The 20,200-nt window shown below is 42.7% G+C and overlaps 1 protein-coding gene and 1 pseudogene across 5 annotated transcripts in view; one reads left to right on the top strand and one right to left on the bottom strand.

Moving 5' to 3' along the window:
* The window catches only part of ZDHHC2 (zinc finger DHHC-type palmitoyltransferase 2), a 721,436-nt gene that overhangs the window by 69,309 nt on the left and 631,927 nt on the right, over positions 1–20,200 (bottom strand). For 2 of the 5 annotated variants that reach the window (XM_054499635.2, XM_063668528.1), the window contains exon 1: positions 7,313–7,581. The exons of 1 other annotated variant lie outside the window; for it this stretch is intronic. In XM_054499635.2, coding sequence (XP_054355610.1) covers positions 7,313–7,442 — 130 coding nt within the window. In that variant the 5' untranslated portion in view covers positions 7,443–7,581. Of the gene's footprint in view, positions 1–6,754; positions 6,777–7,312; positions 7,683–20,200 lie in introns of those variants that run through there. 2 more of the 5 variants (XM_054499632.2, XM_054499636.2) reach the window with 2 other exon arrangements.
* Positions 7,680–18,953, top strand: LOC129043085 (large ribosomal subunit protein uL6-like; annotated as a pseudogene).

Here is a 20,200-nt window from a genome sequence, read left to right as displayed (position 1 = left end):
TAGGAAAAATGCTACATAAATGATATAAAGTGTGACATTATCATTTTGAAAGGAAAATTCTCAAGCAATCATGTCTGGTTTCTTTACAGCTATCCTATTCTTCTTAAGAAATCAGAGCATCCTACCCAGCGCCTCCTCCTCCTACCTCCTGCCTTGATAATTTCACCCTTTTCACTTTTGCCATTTGATTGAAACAACAATCAAGACAATTATAATAAAATTCCCTTAAAGGAATTAGGAAAAAACTTTCAACAGTTTTCTAATGGACTATTAAAAACCTCATTCAATTATTTTATGCTTTCATTATAAATTCTCTGTAGTATTTCTAAATGGTAATATGTAATAACAGAATTCCACATAATATTAAAACTGTCTTTCTAATCATCTTTAGAATGTTGTTTTCCCAACAGACAGCATTAAGAATCTATGCCATATTCTAATCTGTCATTCTGCAAGTCAGACAAGATAGAATTTCTGCACTCATCATGAACAGTGCTGGAATCTCAGGGGACCCATGAATACACCACTTCCTGGAGAAGAGAAGGCTGAGTGATGTGATACAACTGTCAAAACGCAGTGGTATAAATCCACAGTATAAATTATGAAATGTAAGTATAGTTCTATTTTTCTGAAAAGGAAAATCACAAATTCTCCATCAAGATAAAACATAAAAACAAACAAAACAAAAAAATCAATGAGGACCATTTCATGGAGAACCCCTCGCCCCCATATATACTCATCTATGGGATACATTTGTCTTTTTTTCCCCCGCTAGCACACTTCTCACCACGGTAACGAAAAAAGATCAAACACCTGAGCTCGCTGGACCATGCAGCCTGAGATGTGGGCGCAACCACCTCAGCCTTGCCAGCTGGACACTGCCCAGGCTGGAACACTGGACCCGCTGTTACCAGATTGGGGGAGCAGTGGTGGTTCCAGTGCTCTGTAGTGACCGGCTGCCAGGCAGCAGCTCTTTCCAAAGGCCGTTCCTCAGGTGCAACGTCAGCTCCACTTCACCCACCTGCCCTTGGTTTCTGTCCATTTCTAAGATAAGCTCTCCAGGCTCGCCGTGGATTCAGAGAGTTGCATTCGTGCCCAGTTTCACCCACCAGGTCACAGGCCCTGGGCAGAGTAAAAGTGGCCCGAGCATCGGGTAAGAAGTGAGGGAGCTAAAACACCTCCTACTTCATAGCAGAGGCAAACACTGCTGCTTATAATCTTACTCTGAGACTACGTCAACCACTAAATATATGTGGTAAGATCTGTAACATGACTTAAAATTCATTTCTACTTACGTGCTCCCCAAAAGCTCTTTTTACCTGCCTCATTGTTTATCCTTTTCCATTAGCCAGGCAGCCAACTCACATGTCTAGGAGAGACGTTTTGCTTTCCATTTCTGCTTTCCTACCAGTCTCCTGTGGAAATGGCATCCAGAAAGGTGGCAGCTCCTCTCCTCATGCCCAAGCCAGCTAGAAAGCTTTGGTTTTGGGTTTTTTCCCAGAGGCTGTTTATTTTCTTGGCTACTAGGAAAAGATCTCTATTAAGTTATCTTCTAAATCATTTCTGTGGCGGGAAATGCCTGGCAAGTAAATGCTTTTGAATGAACCCTACTCAAGCCCTCAAGAAGCTGCCTGCTTTCTAACCTCATGGAAACACACCTTCTCTAGAGACAATTAATTATCTTGATTTAAGAAACCATCCCGTCAGCTTCTGTTTAATTACTGGAAACATTCCTGCAAGTACCAATTTAATGGCATGGACGACATTCTCAGTAAGCAATTGCAAGCAAACTTTTCTATAATAAGCCTCAGTTTAAACTGAGGTTTGACCCCAGATCCTATCGTCTCACTTATTTGCATTATACAATTGAATAAGACTAAGTAGAAATCACGAGATTAATTCATTCAACATTTATTGCGCATTTGTACATGCTAAGACTGTGCTAACTGCCTTAAATGTTTCTCTCTAATAGGGTTTAGTAGCAAATAGTAATGCTGCATTGTCCAGTACATCAAAAGAAAAGGAAGTCTCTGACACACTAAATGGAACCAAAAAAGCATTAAGCAGAGTCTTTTCTCTTACTCCCCTTCCCGACTTGACCATTTATATTAAAGTAAAATGGCAGCACGGATCAAGAGTTTGGAACATATCATATTTTATACATTTGAATTTTTGATTTGAAGAAATGTTGAGTTTTTATCACCCTATTCACATAAATTCAAATCTTTAAAATATTCAACAATATCAAGAAAAGTCACAGAAGTAATATATTTTGAATCATATTGCCAACAACTAATAATTTCTTTTTTTTCTTTTTTATTTTTTTGAGACAGCTTCTTGCTCTGTCACCCAGGCTGAAGTGCAGTGGTGTGATCTCGGCTCACTGCAGCCTCTGCCTCCCCGGTTCAGGCAATTTCTTCTGCCTTAGCCTCCCAAGCAGCTGTGACTACAGGCACACACCACCATACCTGGCTAATATTTGTATTTTTTGGTAGAGACGGGGTTTCACTATGTTGGCCAGGCTGGTCTCAAACTCCTGACCTCAAGTGATCCTCTCACCTTGGCCTCCCAAAGTGCTGGGATTACAAGGGTGAGCCACCGTGCTGGCCAATAAGTAATCATTTCTAAGGTGATGTAGGCATTAAATGTTTTGCATGCATCAGTTTTCTATGGATGTGCCTTACATTCCACTTAAAACTATTTTAATATTTAAAATAGTTGGCAAAACCAAGTAATGGCAAAAACTGCAATTACTTTTGCATCAACCTAATAGAACATCTGTATTCCCAAGATCTATTGCCTGTTCTTTTTTGTAAAAAATGCTTTATTGTCCTACAGTTTTTAAAGTAATAGTTTAAGTATCAGGAATATCAAGATATTAATAATATAAAGCTACAGTTTAAATATCAATAACAAGAATACATTTCTTCTTCTGAGTAGCTCAAATTCATTTCATGGTGGAAAACAATTGAGAGCCCCAGCAGTCTCTATCCTTGAGCCTGCAGTGGCCTTGAATGAATGGTAGGTCATAACTCACAGAATCCAAGTAGGAGGCTTTATGTATCTTCTTCTTAGGGATGTTTGTTTTCTGGTTTGTTTAAAAGAATGAAAACATGGCTGCATATCTCTCAAACTGATCCCTAAGTATTATAATCACTGTGGAATATAATAGGCTGCGATCATTGCTGAAGGATGTTTAGTAATAAAGACAGCAAAACTACGAGTAAAACCTCAAGATTCTAGTGGTCTAACTTCCAACATACTCCAAAGTTCAGCAAACTATTGCCCAAGGGCCAAGGTTGGCTAAATACTTTTGTTGAATAAAAGCCACGCCCATTTGTTAAAGTATCTTCAGTGGCGGCTCTCTAAGACAGTAGAGTTGAGTGGTTGGAACAGAGACCACATGGCTTGCAAAGCCAAAAATATATACTATATAGCCCCAAACTACAAAGCCCTTTAAAACTCTGAAATTGTGTAAAGACTGTTGGCTTATTTTCAGAGCTCTGTCGTCTCTTTGTAAACAATAATGAAGTTAAAAAGAGTTGCTGCATAACTTCAATGGGCTAAGAGATTTGGAGGCGGGGTTGCTGGGAAAAGGAGACATCTGGACATCTGCATCACAGTAGCTAAGGTCATAGTTGACACCTCTGGCTAGGTAACTCGAAGGAAGAACATTGAACTTGTGGCAACTCTGGAATTTAGTTTAACTCTTTCATTTAAACGTACAGGAGGGGTTAGCCTGGATGACCTTTAAGCTTTTCAAAATTCGTAATTGTTTCAAATGATGTAACTAAAACCATAAGCAAATTCAGAACCACATGAGTGTGCAACATCATAATAAATGTCCCATAGCACCTGCGTAAGGAGCAGGAAAGTAATATATTTAACAAAAATGGGAACTGAACTGGTTACACGAGGGTATGTGGAACTTTCTTGTACTACTGAAACTTTTCGGTAAATTTGAAATAAAGAAAATGGTATGAAATAGTTAAAACAATTTAAACGTTAGCACTTAAAAGGGGAAACTGCAGTGAACCTTCTTCAACAAGCGAAGTTAACACAGCAGCAGCCACAAGGCATCTGTAAAACATACCTAAACCACATCGTGTGCTCACTGAATGCGGCATGCCTGAGGCTGCAGACCACCCTGACTCCCTCTCATAGTGCAGCCTAAAGTTCCCCTTACAAATGTTACCTCTGAGTTTATCTTACTTGATGGAAACCAACCTAATATCTAAAGAGAGCAAAGAGAGTTAAGACACAAAAGAAGCCAGGAGTGGAGAGAGGGACAGGAGGGACAGGAGGGACAGGGGAGAGGGAAAAGGAGTGGTAAGGGAAGGAAAGGTTGGAGGGGGAGGAATACGAATAGAAGAGCCTCGTTAACCAACAAACGAGATAAATATGGTCCAAATGATTAGAAGTATAACTGTGTTTTGTGATCTCTTCTTTGGCAGAATAGGAAGCTGACTTAACCAAAAATACTTGACTCTCACACAATATATGTACATCCCATATATTTTACATATACACATATTCCAAAAAGAGAGGTTATTTTTATAAAATACAAACACTAAGCAAAAATTATGCTAACTGAAAAAGTGCCTAGAGAGCCACATACATCCACGTTGTTAAATATAGAAACTAACTGTAATGAGAATCATTATCTCCAGTTTCCAAGGATACCAGGATAAGCACTACTCCTAAATTGCAGTTCATTCAGCAAAGGGCACAGAATAATTTATATTCAGGGTCATCCCTAGCTGAGAGCAGATGTGGAAGGAGGACCAGGGTCCTCCTTGTTTCTTCCATTCCATTTGCTACCTGACCCAGTTCCCAGCCCCCGACCCCCACACTCTGGTCCCAACCTTGGCCAATGTTTTATGGAAGAAATTTGGAAAATCTGCTTGTAAATGGCAACTTCCAAGAGAAAAAGAATCTTCAAAAGGCAGGGCAGTCTGAGATGTCATTAATGCTGGGGGTGGGGTGGGGGCTGGTATTTCCATTTGCTTTGTCTGTGAAAAGGAAAGGAGTCTGGTTTTGTGTGTCAGTCACACTAGTCGCCATCTTTCCCAGTGCCTATAAGGAAATTTCAACTTCCCACTCAACCAAGGCTATGCAAAGCTTGCCACTCATAAACTGCCATGGTCTCTAGAATCAAATTCAGCTTCAACTTGTTCTTCCTTCTTAGACTCTAGAATCTAGATCTTTCATAACAATTACTTTTTGTTTCTACAGCAATAAAAATATAAAAGCTACTTTCTGAAAACCTAGGAGATATTGCCTCTGAATCATTTATTTGTTTATTCAAGACCACTTACTGTTGCTTTCAATGTGGCAGGCATTGCGCCAGGCCAGGCAGACAGGCATTGCGCCAGGCAGACAGGCATTGCGCCAGGCAGGCAGGGACAAGTGATAGGTGAGGTATCAATAACAGGCCACGCCACTTAGGCAGTTTAAAAAGAGGCATTCTTCCTCTTAGTCAAATCGTCACTTACTAAAATACTGACGTGGATTTTATGGATACCCTGGATTTGTCTTAAACTTACCGAAAGTACATATAAACATACGATTCAGATATAATAGCAATTTTCCATTTAGTTCCTTCCCCACCACCTGTCTACCCAATACAATAGTAAGACCTGCCATATAGCACCTCAGCTAGGAGCAGACATCCTTCTAACGGGCAGAAGAGCTCTCTCTGCCTTCAAATGCTTCCTCTAAATGGACATGAGACACTGTACCAAGATAAGCGTCTTAGCTTAATGTGATAATACAGGAGAAGAAGCTATTTTGATAATGAAGGCCTTCTAGGATGTCCCTTCTTTGCAGGTTATATTAATTGATATTGTTCACTGTTTTTAAGAGGACGAAGGAATGAAACACAACAAAGGTTCCCAACAGTTATGTAACATATACAGTCTATCTCAATAAGGCAAGCTATTTTAATAGTTAATACAAAATTTACTACACGTCCTTTCCTATATATTTTAGATGACCTGACGACTGCATACCTAAATGCAGCCTCATGATGATGCCTGTACAGCCTCATCTTTTCCTAACAACAGACTCAAGGTTTTTTTTGGACCATTACGCTTGTTTCTAAATCCCTTCAAGTAATAACAGCAAATTTTAAAACTATATGAAATAAAAGTCTCGGTTCTCTTAAAACTTACATCAGTGATTATTCTGATGAATTATTATGACACTTTCTCACAAGGGGCAACATTTTGAGGTAAGATGGCTTCAGACAAGATTTTACGTCTGAATCTTGAGGCTTTGAAAATGCTGAGGTTGTGAAGGCTCAATATAATAGGCCACTATTTAATCTTTTCCCTTGTCCCACCCAAAGCTAGCGCTTGGTAGGGCAAAAACAGACACTTTGTTAGGTGGAGCACCAAACACAGATAGCATTCACAAGTCACTGGCAGGTCATTTTCTGTTTTAACATCTTTTTCTGATAACCCAGATCAGTTTTCATAAAACCCCTGAAGGTAGAAACCAGCTTACATGAAGCGACATCATTGTACTCCCTACTTGTGCACAATAATCAACTTTTTAAAAATTTTTAATCTTCAGCATTAAAAGTATCCTACCCATCAATTCCGGAACCTAGAACTCGGACTGGAGCCACTTCGCTCTCTGGATGTAAAAACCTCAGACGATCACCTCTTTTTTTCTCTCCCTACTGTTCAAACACCTAAATTATGGTTTAGTGTGTTGCACACGTCCTCAAAAATACTTTCTAGTAGCTCACCTCCTCCACATCCTTTTTAACTAGAAAAGTGTCCAACTGGCAATCCTCAAATCATAAAGGCAGCAAAAACGCCCCTGAGCGCTGTCACAAATTTTTAACGAGTGGTTTGATGCCAACCAGCAAGGGATCCAGATCCGCCGCCAAGGCCAGCACCCCCGCGCGGGTCTGGCGCAGCTCGGGGCCGGGCCCAGCTCAACCCTTCAGCCCCCGGCGCACCTCGCCGGCCTCGGCCTCCCCTCTCCACAGCGGTCCCTGGGACCGTCCGCCCCTCTAGGGGGTGTGGCCGGGGCGGCGGCTGTGAGCGGAAGGCGGCGGGAGGCTCGGCGGCGAGTGCGGGGCGGAGGCGACACCGTAACCCGAGAGTTGGGAGGGGAGGGCGAGGGGCGTGCGCATGGAAGAAGCTGCCCCGAGGCTGCTTTCGGCGGCGGAGCCGGCGGGACGCGGCAGGTTGGCAGCGCCCGGGGCGCATCCGGGGGGCGAGAGCGGAGGCGCGGCTGAGCGTCCCGGGACAGTCGGGGTGGGCTGCGCTGGGGGCGCCGCGGCGGGGGGCGCACTCACCTATGCACAGCTGGATGGCGTAGGCGTAGTAGGACCAGCCGAGCAGGAGGGTGATGAACACCACCGGGATCCAGTACAGCACCCGCCGGCACCGCCGCCTGGCGCTGCTGCCCGGGCCCGAGGGCGCCATCTTCCAGCCGCATCCACCTGCGCAGCTCCGCCGCCGCCCGCGGGCCTGGCTCCGGGGCGGGCTGGGCGCGCCCGGCACCCCTGGCTGGACGGGCTCCTGGGCGGCGGCGGGGTGCGCTGCGGCCACTGCCGCCGCCGTGGCGCTAACTCCCCATCCCGCAGCCCCGAGCCGGCGCGGCGGACTCCCGGCTCCTCAGCCCGGCGGAGGCGGAGGCGGTGGCTGTGAGCGGAGGACGAGGAGTCGGAGGGGGGCGGTGAGGCGGCGGCGTCGGGAGGCTGCGCTCCGCCCCCGCCGTTCCCCGCCGCCCGGCCGCCTCCCCTGGCGTGGCCGGCTGCGCCCTCGGGCGGGCTCTGCGGGGATGCGGGGCCCTCGCTCGGGCCACCTCGGGGGCTCCCACCGTGGCCCCGCCGCCTCCGGCTCGGCCTCTGGATTCTGGGGAGGCGGGGGCTGCTCGGCGCTGGCGGCCCCTCCCTAGGCGCTCGGCACCCGGGGCAGTTGGGTCGCGAGCGCTGCCGCGCTTGGCGCAGGGCGGGGGTCGGAGGCGAGGCCGGCAGAGCGGCTGCTGCGCGCGGGACTCCGCGCCTGCCGCGACCCAGGCGCCCTGAGAAAGTCTGCAACACCGAGGCCCGCAGCCCGCGTGGAACCCTCGCGCTTCAACTTGTGGGTCCCTGGGAGCCCGCGGGGGCCGCGAGGAGCCTCCCTTTACTACTCGGGGTTTGGGGGGAATTAGAAATGCACAGCGAAAAGGGGGTGCCGAGTCGGCGTCTGGCATGGGAGGGGCTGTGGAGAGCGAGGAAGAGGCATTTTTGGTTGTGAATCCAGGCACCTCTGGAGTTAGAAACACAAGTTCTTTGCTCTGAGAATGTTGATGCTTTGGATAAATGATTGAGTGATTGTGACAGGGGCCGTTCCCACTGTCCCCTCCCTCGAGTACGGTGGTTCCTTCCACCAACTATTTATTCTTTTCCTCAACCCGCTCCTCACTACGGTGTTTACTTTCGTGGTGGCAATTCCAAACTTAGCAGATAGCTGATTCCAAAGCGGTTCCCAAAAAACACCGTAAGGGAACCTAAAGGTAGTCAGCCCAAACCTCCGATTTTATGATTCACGAAATGGAAAATAGACAAATGCCTCCTTTGCTTTTCCTTCATCTGATTATGAACGCACCTGATCCACAGGGAAACACTTCAATCAATGAGTGTGTGTAAATTATGTGCATCACTACTATACATAATAGGCACAATTTTTCTTAACATTAGTGAATATGTGTATTTACACCACACAGCAACCATAGTGAATGAAATTACTTCTTATTCATGTGTAGAAGTGAAAAAAAAAAAATACTGATTTACATGAATTCCGTCAAAGAAATTTAGCTTTGGTGTCTGCGATTATCTTTCTGTGACTGGATTACACAACAAGCTAATCTCTCCCGAAATAGCTACTACGTTACACACACACCCTCCCCCCTACATGTCTTTCCATTTCTCTTCAAAAATGCATAGAAAATGTCAGTCAAGTTTCTGTGGGACTTTAAATAATTGAAAGGAGAGACATATTGTGTCCCAGTGAATCACTTGATTTTGCTGTAGCATTTTATATTCTCTGTGGATATTCTGTATATTAATGTAAACATATAACTTCTCTGGATTCCTTAATGTTTTCCATGGATATTAATCCTGTGTTCTCCCCCAATCAAAAGAGAGTGAAAAACAGGAATTAAAAGTTCCTCCTGGGACTGAAATCCTCTCACAAAGAGAAGCAAATCAGTGATTGAAGGTCAATAGAGACCATCAAGGAATGAAAAGGAAGGGATCGGATTTTCCATACGGGAAACAGTGGAGAAAGTGCAAATAGTGCCTCTGTAGATCCTGGATGCCACAATGCCCTGTGCTCTTTCTCTTCTCACAGTCTTACAGGGTCTTGAAGTCTGAAATGGAATGGCATTCTGCCCAGTTTTCACATCATCTACCCTTTTGGAAAAGTATGCAGGTGTCATATCTTTGAAGGAGCTACCTTTTTATTACTCATCTAAGATGTTGTTTAATTGTTCCTATTTATAATAAATATTTGTGAAATATTTTCAACTTTTTTTTGTTATTGCCATTTTAAGGATACTACTATTACTGGATTTTTCAAGTTGTCTTATCTTAAATACAAAAAAAGTCTGGAGTAGGAAGAAGCATCTCCACAGCCACAAGATAACAGGATTGATCTCTGCGTAGTCTCTAATTAGGCATAAGCAGCACGCACAAATGTAAGCTTTGGTGAGTAGTCAATCTCTAGATACTAGTCTTTGATGAGAGCGGAAGGAGAACTTTTATTTTGAGGTATAGAGAGCCTTTGATTTATTTTCTTTTTCTTTAGGACTGTACATCAACAGAAAAAATAATTTGAAGGCCATAGACAATTAAGAAACTTCACTAGAGACTTACTGTTTAGAAATACAGAAGATTCAACTCACGAATTTTAATTTAGATGTTCAATAAGCATAAGAAATTGTAGGTTTCATGTATAACTGTGATTAAACTGATATGACCATTTATGAAAAAGAAAGCCAGCCACAGCAAAGGAGGAAGAAGGTAACGCTAAGGAAGAGAAGAGGTGAGCGGACAGCCAGGCAAGAAGGAGGGTGAGGGGAGTGACTGAGAAAGGGAGAAAGGCTCCCTTGCTGGATTTACCCAGTCCCTAACGACCATGACTCCAACCTCGCTAGGCCTCTGCCTTGTATGCTCCTTGCACTCAGCGGTCTAGCAACGTCATTCACCTCTCAAACTTTCACAACTCTTATTTTCAGATCCTGCCCCATGAAGGAATCTTTTTTTTTTTTTTTTTTTGAGACAGAGTCTCGCGCTGTCGCCGGGGCTGGAGTGCAATGGTGCCATTTTGGCTCACTGCAACCTCCGCCTCCCGGGTTCAAGCGATTCTCCTGCCTCAGCCTCCCAAGTAGCTGGGATTACAGGTGCCCGCCACCATGCCCGGCTAATTTTTTGTATTTCTGGTAGAGACAGGTTTTCACTATGTTGGCCGAACTGGTCTCAAATTCCTGACCTCGTGATCCGCCTCCCAAAGTGTTGGAATTACAGGCGTGAGCCACCACGCCCAGCCCAGGAACCTTAAACGTTCCTCCTCTCCCTCCAGCCCAGTCCCCAAAATTCTTGAGTTCCCAAACCTCAAGTCTACCGTACTTTCATGATTAATACTGCTAATCTTCCTTCTGCTTCCAGATCCAGATTAACATTTTAACATAGTCCCTTGCATAGTACCAATCAAACAGCATGCTAGCCAAACCCAGGAAGGCATGGACACACCCGCTGCTAGAGGGCACAGATACCCCTTAATGTTGCCTATGCCAACCTCATCTCAAGCTTTTCAGCCAAACCACCTACCAGAAACTTTATTAGGACACTTGCTTGATATTTACTCCTTCCTTTTGGAAGGGTTCTTAGAGGGCAACATTGCAACAAGATATGATGTCAGTCGTATTAGTCTCATGTATATGAGACGTTGATTGTCTTGATTTTGCTAAGAGGGTATGATACTTCACAAATATTACAAGGAGTTCTAAATCTTAGAAGGATTGGAAGCAATGAAGCTGAGGTCTGGATCTATCTTATTTATTCATGGTTCTTCCATCCTTGTTAGAGTGGTCTGCATGAATACTGATGGATTGTCTTTCATTATTTTCTCAAACTTAATTTTATCACTCTTTTGGGGGAGAAGAGCTCTTTAGAAGGCAGCAATCCATGGCATCAGTGACTCCAGTGTCAGTGTCCATGTTGGTAATAGCGGTCAAAGCATTCTGTATGGGAGAAGAATAGCATGCCTAAACCACTTTTTGTTTCTGGAGATACATAAAAGAAAAGGAATCGTGCTTAGGGAGTGTAGGAATGAAGTAATGCTTACATATGTTTTGGCTCTCAGAGATTTATGTTTGCAATTCTGCTGTAATTATATTGGATAAAATGGGAGATAATTTCAAAAGCCTAAGGATGTCTCTGTATACAGTTGATTGGGTTGAAACACTGGGAAAATGTAAAGTGGAGCAAACTCTCCCTGGCAAACCTGCCTTTCAGGTACACTAGGGCTTCCATGGTAGCATTAATGTGTCCTGACACTAGATGGCAGGCACACACCAAGGAGTGCAGCACTCTTCACCTTTTCTCCATAGATTTACTAGTTATCAACCCTTAGCTTAACCAAGGCAATTATAAATATGAATTATAACTTCATGAACAATTATATATCATTGTAACTAATTATAATTATGTTATAATTGGCCAGGCATGGTGGCTTATGCCTGTAATCCCAGCACTTTGGGAGGGCAAGGCGGGCAGATCACCTGAGGTCAGGAGTTTGAGAGCTGCCTGGCCAACATGGCAAAACCCCATCTCTACTAAAAATACAAAAAATTAGCTGGGCGTGGTGGCGGGTGCCTGTAATCTCAGCTACTTGGAAGGCTGAGGCAGGAGAACTGCTTGAACCTGGGAGGTGGAGGCTGCAGTGAGCCAAGATCACGCCCAATGCACTCCAGCCTGGTCAATAAGAGCAAAACTCCTTCTCAAAACAACAAAAAGTTATGTTATAATTATACAGTTTTTATATTATAATTTAATGGCTAACGATTAATAAAAATGACAACCCTATTCAAAAAATTTAAAAGACTTAAAGCATTTTTCTATATAGCAAATCATTCTGATTCTGTGTGCACTTCTTTAGAATTTGCACTAAGGTCAATCTCTTTGAAAATAAAATAGGAAATTTTCATTGAAATAATATTTTTGCTTACACTGATTCCCTTCTTTGCCCCTAAATGGGGAGGGGCACTGTTTATGAACCCAAAAGGTGAGCAGACATGTCCTTCCAGTGGACTTTCACAGCTATACTATGGATCTCTAAGGGGTGATACAATGGCCCAAGTTCAACTGGAGATTATTAGAAGTGGCCATTGTGGAGTTGAGAGCTGAACAGCCAGCAGAGAGTGACCAAGGGCAGCAGAATTCTGCAGTGTAGTGGCAAGTGTCCAGGGATGTCAAGAGCAGCAACGGCATCCTAGGTTGACTGTTCTTCGTGGCAAGATCTTGGCCATGCACCAGCTTCGTTTGTTCCAGCTCAAGCTTGATTCTCCAGGCTTCCTTTTGATTTTGGAGGAGAGCCTATATAACTGCAAAACATTTTTTATGTAAGTCAACTAGAGTTGACTTGTGTTTACAACCAAGAACTCTGACTGGCACGTAGTTTTAATTTCATTCTGCATCTCATTGCTTAAAGAGTCAGTTTCAACTCACGGAGACCAAGGCACCATGAGAAATAAGGACACAGGAATTTGGGGGTGAAGAAGCTTACTTTGTGCCATTCAAATCACACTCTCTTGACCTGCATTGTCCAGCAAGTACCCACTAGCAACATTTGTTGCCACTATTAAATTTGTTAAAATTAACATGAAATGAAATTGGAAGTTCTTAGTTGCAATAGTCACATTTCAAATGCTCAATAGCCACATGTGGCTAGTGGCTACTGCATTGGATGCTGCAGATCTAGAACATTCCATCATTGAAGAAAGTTCTGTTGGACAGAACTGGTTAGACATTTTGTCTTGTCTGAATATTCATAAGGCTTTATTTTTGTAAATGTAAGAAACAAAAAAGTCCCCTATGTAATAATCCCTTCACTGTTTTATAGAAACAAAAATGAGAGGTAACAGGAAGTTGAAAACAATTTTACATTTTGGTACTAGGAGATTTCTTCCTTTGAAGAGGAATCTAAAGAGTAAAGAACCACCTTTTCGTTGTGTCTACTGTGAGAATGAAGACCATTCTCTGCAACCAGACTGTCCATATTCCAGAAAATGTAGATATCACTTTGAAGGGACACCCAGTAATTGCGAAAGGCCCTAGAGGAACCCTGTGGATGGACTTCAATCACATCAATGTAGACCTCAGTCTCCTTGGAAAGAAAAAAAAACGAGGCTCTGGGATTGACAAAAAATAGTGGGGAAACAGAAAGGAACCGGCTGCCAGGACATGGTCAAGGATGTTGTGCTGGGCTTCCGCTGCAAGATGAGCTCTGTGTGTACTCACTTCTCCATCAATGTCGTTATCCAGAAGAATAGGTCTCTGCTTGAGTTCCGAAATTTCCTGGGTGAAAAATAAATCTACAGGGTTTGGAGGAGGCCAGGTGTTGCTTGTTCAGTATCTCAAGCCCAGAAAGATGAATTAACCCTTGAAGGAAATGACATTGATCTTGTTGCAAATGCAGCTGCTTTGATTCAGCCAGCCACGACAATTAAATAAAAACAAGGATATCAGAAAATGTGTGGATGGTATTTATGTCTCTGAAAAAGGAACAGTTAAGCAGGCTGCTGAATAAGACCTAAGAGTAGTCCAGCTACAGAAACAAGATGCCGGATGATTCCTAAGACCTATTTGTGATATTTAAATGATGCAATAAAAGACCTATTGATTTGGGGGAAAAAAGAAGAGTAAGGTGCCAGTTGGATCATAGAAAAAACACTGTACATCAATTTCTTCAACCCAAGGCTTATATGTGTAAATGTAAAAAACAAAAAAGTCCCCTATGTAATAATCCCTTCACTGTTTTATGGAAACAAAAATGAGAAGTAACAGGAAGTTGAAAACAATTTTACGTTTTTGGTACTAGGAGATTTCTTCCTTTGAAGATGAATCTAAAGAGTAAAGAACCACCTTTTCGTTGTGTCTACTGAGAATGAAGACCATTGTCTGCAACCAGACTGTCCATACTCCAGAAAATGTAGATATCTACATGATTACTTTAAAGTGTATGCACGGAGAAACTTAGAATGTTATGTCCAAATTCCTTTACATAAAGCTAAATATTAGATTTAGATTTTAAACCAACAGTGCTTGAAGATATAGCTTTATTCCTGGATAACTCCAGCCTTGAAACACAGAATGGTCTCTTTATCCAGTGGCCGTAAGACCCTTTCTGTTCTGTTGGAAGAGCAGGTAATCACTGGGGGCACCTGAGGAATAACTGGTTATATTCAGTTCTGTCTCTGTCAGATTGCAGGCTAGATTAATCATGTCGGGTTTTCTGTACGGCAGATATGAGTGGAGGTGAAGTCAATGTGTCTTGCCTAGTGGTCTGTGGAAACCCACATTGGCTCTGGTTCAAGACACGCTCCCCTGGAGGAGGAAAACGAAAGAAAGAAAGAAAAGAAAATACATCAGGTAAGTTTTAATATTTAATTTTAATAAGTATGTCCAAGTATTGTCAAAGACTTTAAATGTAAGTTGGACGTCAAGTTTACACTGCAATTTATAACTGTACAAGGAAAAAAGTCTAACCAGAGTTTTCTCTGGCCTTCAAAAAGAGCAGGCAAAATAAAGAATAAATATTTAATGATGACATTTAACAAAAAAGGCATGTTGGCTTCAGATTTGTAGGAGAAAAATTTTTATCATCAGCGATTCTTCCATCAACTAGAATTTATCCAGTGTAATTACGTCCTATAGCTCAAAGACTTTGAATTATTATTTTCAAGTGATACTCAGGCACTGTGTATTCTGAATTTCTTTGGATTATTTCCATGGTTGATAAAACCTTTCTCTATTTGCTCATATTTCAGTCTTTTAGGTAATGGGTCATGTTATATGAAATGCTAGGTTGGTAGTGGAATATCAATAGCCTTTATATCTGGAGTACGAGACAGGTTATGCTTTTGTTTTTCAGACATTCAGTATAGATGTTGAGGGTTCTGAATCCAAATGATTAGAGATTTTGGATTTTATGTTTTAAGCCAAATATGAGGTTTCGGTAATACATTTTTATTCTTTTAAGCTTTCTCTTGAATTCAATAAAATGTTAAAGATGACATTTTTTAACTTTCAGGAATCATAAAAGATTTGACAACTTGGCATAATCACTTTGTGAATTGTTGAAAGAATATGTTGATTTAATTATGATGTAGAAATTACACGGTTCTAAAATTTTTTTTAATGACGAGAAAAGGTAAATTGGACTATGTATATGGTGTGATACATATATACGTGTGTGTGTGTCCAACAGTGACAATAGTGCCCTATTCCTAATTATATACATTTATAATTACTCTTTAATGAGCAGCATTTTGGAATATGAATACACCAGCCTGAATGCAAATTCCAAGGACTGAAACTAAAGTTAAAACATCAGTATTCCACTGTTTGGTGAAATACAGTAAGCACTGCAATTAATTATATACTGCAGCCAACACTGGAATAAAATCTCTAGCTCAGCTACAGTTATTAATTCATTTTCTTTATAAAGAGGTCAGTTATAACTGTTTTCATTATAAAACAGCTAAAGTATCTGATATGTTTGCAAAATTTAAGAATCATGACCCTATTGAGGCTGCTTAAATATGACTAGAAATTTTTCAAAATTTTGTAGTGTATTATTTAACAAATATTTACTAATTGCCTGCCATGTGCCCAGATATTGGTGATATTCAAATTTAAAAATTTAGGCCAGGTGTGGTAGCTCACACCTGTAATCCCAACACTTTGGGAGGCCGAGGCAGGCAGATCACAAGGTCAGGAGTTCGAGACCATCCTAACCAACACGGTGAAACCCTGTCTCTACTAAAAATACAAAAAATTAGCTGGGCCTGGTGGCGGGCGCCTATAATTCCAGCTACTCGGGAGGCTGAGGCAGGAGACTCACTTGAACTCAGGAGGCAGAGGTTGCAGTGAGCCAAGATCGCGCCATTGCACTCCAGCCTGGGCAACAAGAGTGAAACTCCGTCTCACACACACACACACACGTACGCGCACACACACACACAATAAATAAATAAATAAAAATTTAGTCTTTAGCTTCAAGGAGCTTCTGGGCTAGTGAGGAGATCAATGTGCAAACATTTTCTATAATAAGATAAATAACAAGTACATTGGCAGCAAAGGAGAAGTGACTCAATGTGCCTAGAATAGTCAGGAAAGCCTTGAGAGAAAAGGAGAATTTGTGCTAAAGCTTAAAAAACATGTAGGAGTTTGCATCATGGAGAAAGGAAGGGATGATTCCCTTGTGCAGGGAATGCCTTCTCTTCAGGAGAGGCCCATTTTGAGAACTAGAAGAAAATATCACACGAGGGATTTCAATGGGAGGAATTTAAAACAGGAAATGAAATTCAAAGATGTTAGAACAGTAGAATGAACAATTAGGATGAGGGGAAACAAACACAAAGATTACCAATTGTAGAAAGTCACTACCACCTCTGGGGCTGGAAGGACAAAGGGAAGGTGTTGTTACTGCAGCCCAAGATGAATGATGGGTCACCTGGTAGTTGTTGGGGACCGTGGAGGTGATTTAGCCACTACTAGAGACATAGCCTGAGACACAGAGAGAGAGAGAGAGTGAGAAGAGAGAGAGAGAATGAGAAGAGAGAAAGAGGAGAGAGAGAGAGAGAACGCAAATTTACCTGAAAGCCAGATGGTATGAGAGCATGGGAAATGTAGTTTGCAGGGGTCAGTGCCCTGTATATAAAGTGAAGCAAAAGAAAAACAATCTAAGACCAAACAGGCAACCGACTAGAACAAGCGAGCTTAGATAACCCCACCTGGAACACCAGCACTTTGGCTTTGGGAGGCCGAGGCAGGCAGATCACTTGAGGTCAGGAATTTGAGACCAGCCTGGCCAACATGGTGAAACCCCGTCTCCACTAAAAATACAAAAATTAGCCAGGCGTGGTGGCGGGCGCTGTTAGTCCAGCTACTCAGGAGGCTGAAGGATGAGAATTGCTTGAACCTGGGAGGTGGAGGTTGCAGTGAGCCACTCCACTCTGAGCACTCCACTCTGAGACAGAGGGAGACTCTGTCTTGATAGGAAAAAAAAAAAAAAGAATAGAAAAACATGAACTCTTGGACTGGGACAATGGCAAGAGGAATGGAGAGGAAGAAACAGATTCTAGTTAAGACCCAGAGACCAGCTAGCTAACAGATGTGAAAGACAGGAAGGAGCAGGTGTTCTAGATTTTGGAAAGGAAAAATCTGCAGAAAGGAAATCCAGAGGAAAGGCTTTCAAGGTAAATGGGCCCATCACACTCCATGGGGCTCACCGTCAACTAAGGAAGAAAAAGGTCTTTGGCCACCACGTCTACTATTAACTACAACCTTCACGAGACTGTGACCTCCAAGTGAGATGCAGAAAAGAGACACAGAGTTGGGAAGTAGGAATGGTTATTTCTGCTTCAGCGGAGTCTACATATGCCCATCCCATTTGGGTGTTAACTGAGGTAACATCTGAAGTTTTCTTTGCGGGTTTTATCCTTCCATCATTCCTTCAAGCGTTTAACAATAACTCTTTCGTTTGGCTCCGGTTTGCTTAGCTCTGCAGCTACTCAGAGTGTGTTAGGGCTGCAGCTTTGAAAAATTATTTCATTGTGTGCACCCTTTCTCATGCTACAGATGAGAAAACAGGAGCATGAAGAAATTAGACGAGTTGCCCAAGGTGACACTGCTATGTGGACAAGCCAGGAACCCGGGTCTCCTGACGCTCAGCCTGCTGTTCCTCCCACATCACCACGAGCACAAGAGGATCAGCTTGTTTTCTCTTAGACTCCAAGCGTGGCAAGCTTAATCGAAGAAGCTAAGCCCAGGAATTTAAAATTCACAGGGGGAACCAAGTAAAATGTCATGGTTAGGTTTTCTTAAAAGAATATTAAGTATACCCAGGATAGTTGATATTCTTGGATAAAAGATCTAACCTAGAAAAAGCAGAAGAATCACTGAGGGGCAACAATGCTATGGCATTGGGGGCATGACAGTTATTCATTGTGTGGGACTGTCCTGAGCACTGCAGGCCATTCAGCATGTCTGGTTCCTTTGCACAACTAAATACAGGGCCACCCCTTCCTAGGCAGTATGACAAACAAAACCATCCTCCTACTGGGTGGGGATTGGGGGTGGGAGAGGGTTTGGAAAGAGTACCAGCTTCGAGACAACCACTGATAGACTAAAAAAATGGTACAGAAGTTCCATCTTAAATAGGCAATGGTGGGTGGGGTTATTTTTACCATCATGTTCTCTCACACAGAAAAAGAATACTTTCATGTCAACTATATAATGAAACAGTCTCATTCGGAAGAACATTAAATTTGTTTCCAGAGACGGTGAAGAGAAGATAAAGTTTTATCATGTTTGCACGGCAGAGGAATAGTCATATTTCAGGCTAGATATTGAGAAATATAACTGAAATACCAGTGTAAGAGTCTGATTTTCCTCGGAGGGTTGCAACGGAAACATCTGCGTTTGAATTATACTTCTATCACCTGCTAGCTGTTTGATCTTAAGCAAGTTACTTAAATTTTCCAGCATTTCCTGAGACATTTCTTATTTCCTAAACAAGAACACAGGGAAAGTAACATGTGAAAGTCCTTTAACAGGTCCATCCATTCATCCATTCAACACATTTGGATGACTTCCTGTGTTCTAGGTATTGTGCTAGGTGATGGTTATATGATGTGCAAAAAAATAAGCCCAACCAAACCAAAAACAAGGAGCTTGCCTTCGTGAAGTTCATAGTACGGATAAAGAAAATGTCTGCTCCTACACCTCTTATTTGAATGGGGATAATTTTATCAGGAGGTCCACTGGTGTGAGTGTCATTGAAAATGTCCTGCTGGTTTGTACACTGTCTCTGCTTAAATAACACTTGCTATGAAATGTGTATTAGGTTGGTGCAAAAGTAATTGTGGTTTTTGCCATTACTTTTAAAGTGGTGGCACATGCCTGTAATCCCAGTACTTTTATTTTTTATTTTTGTTTTATTATTATTATTTTTTTGAGATGAAGTCTTGCTCTGTCGCTGAGGCTAGAGTGCAGTGGCGAGATCTCAGCCCACTGCAACCTCCACTTCCTGGGTTCCAGCGATTCTCCTGCATCAGCCTCCCGAGTAGCTGGGATTACAGGCATGTGCCACCACGACTGGCTAATTTTTGTATTTTTCAGAGAGACAGAGTTTCACCATCTTGGCCAGGCTGGTCTTGAACTATTGACCTCATGATCCACCCGCCTCAGCCTCCCAAAGTGCTGGGACTACAGGCGTGAGCCACCATGCCCGGCCCATCCCAGTACTTTTAATGGCAAAAACCATGATTACTTTTGCACCAACCTAAAATATCCAGATATAAGAGTCAGTTTGAAATGCCATGACCTAAACCACAGGCAGTCTGTTTGTGTCTCAAAGCTCAATTATCCATAATTAGTGGGTTACCTGGACATGTTTCTGTGAATGCTTTGATGCCAAAATATATATTCCTCAAATATTGCTGATGTAAATTTTTAGTATAAAGATACAGACTGTAAGTAAGAGCCTTGGAATCTTCTCATCAAAGCAGCACATGCTCCAGCTCCATAACACGGTCCCTTTATTGGATATTTGCATTTGCGCCTCTAGATGCCTTCTCCACCCTTCTCTGTGTTATGGAAGGCTCACCCTTTAAGATCTAGGGCTCCTTTGTGTCTAGATTTTGGTTGGTTCAACCAGTGGGAGGTAGGCAGTGGATCAGAGGCAAGACAAGAGTATGAGGATGTTCGTTCCACCTCCCCCAGCCTGACACTGAAGATCACAGCTTCTGTGGGACACAGTACCTGTCTCTCCTTGTCCCTCAGGCCTGGGATGGGGGTGAGCACCTAACTTCCAAGGGTGCTCAACCACACTCTGTCAGTTTCTTTTAATTAAATTCTTCTCAGTTACCAAGTTTGAGTGCATCATCTCTTCCCTTACTAATATAACACCCC

This window comes from Pongo pygmaeus, chromosome 7, assembly GCF_028885625.2.
Source record: "Pongo pygmaeus isolate AG05252 chromosome 7, NHGRI_mPonPyg2-v2.0_pri, whole genome shotgun sequence".
NCBI classification, from domain to species: Eukaryota; Metazoa; Chordata; class Mammalia; order Primates; family Hominidae; genus Pongo; species Pongo pygmaeus.
Note: the sequence above shows the minus strand (reverse complement) of the source record. Positions and strands in the feature narration are given on the sequence as shown.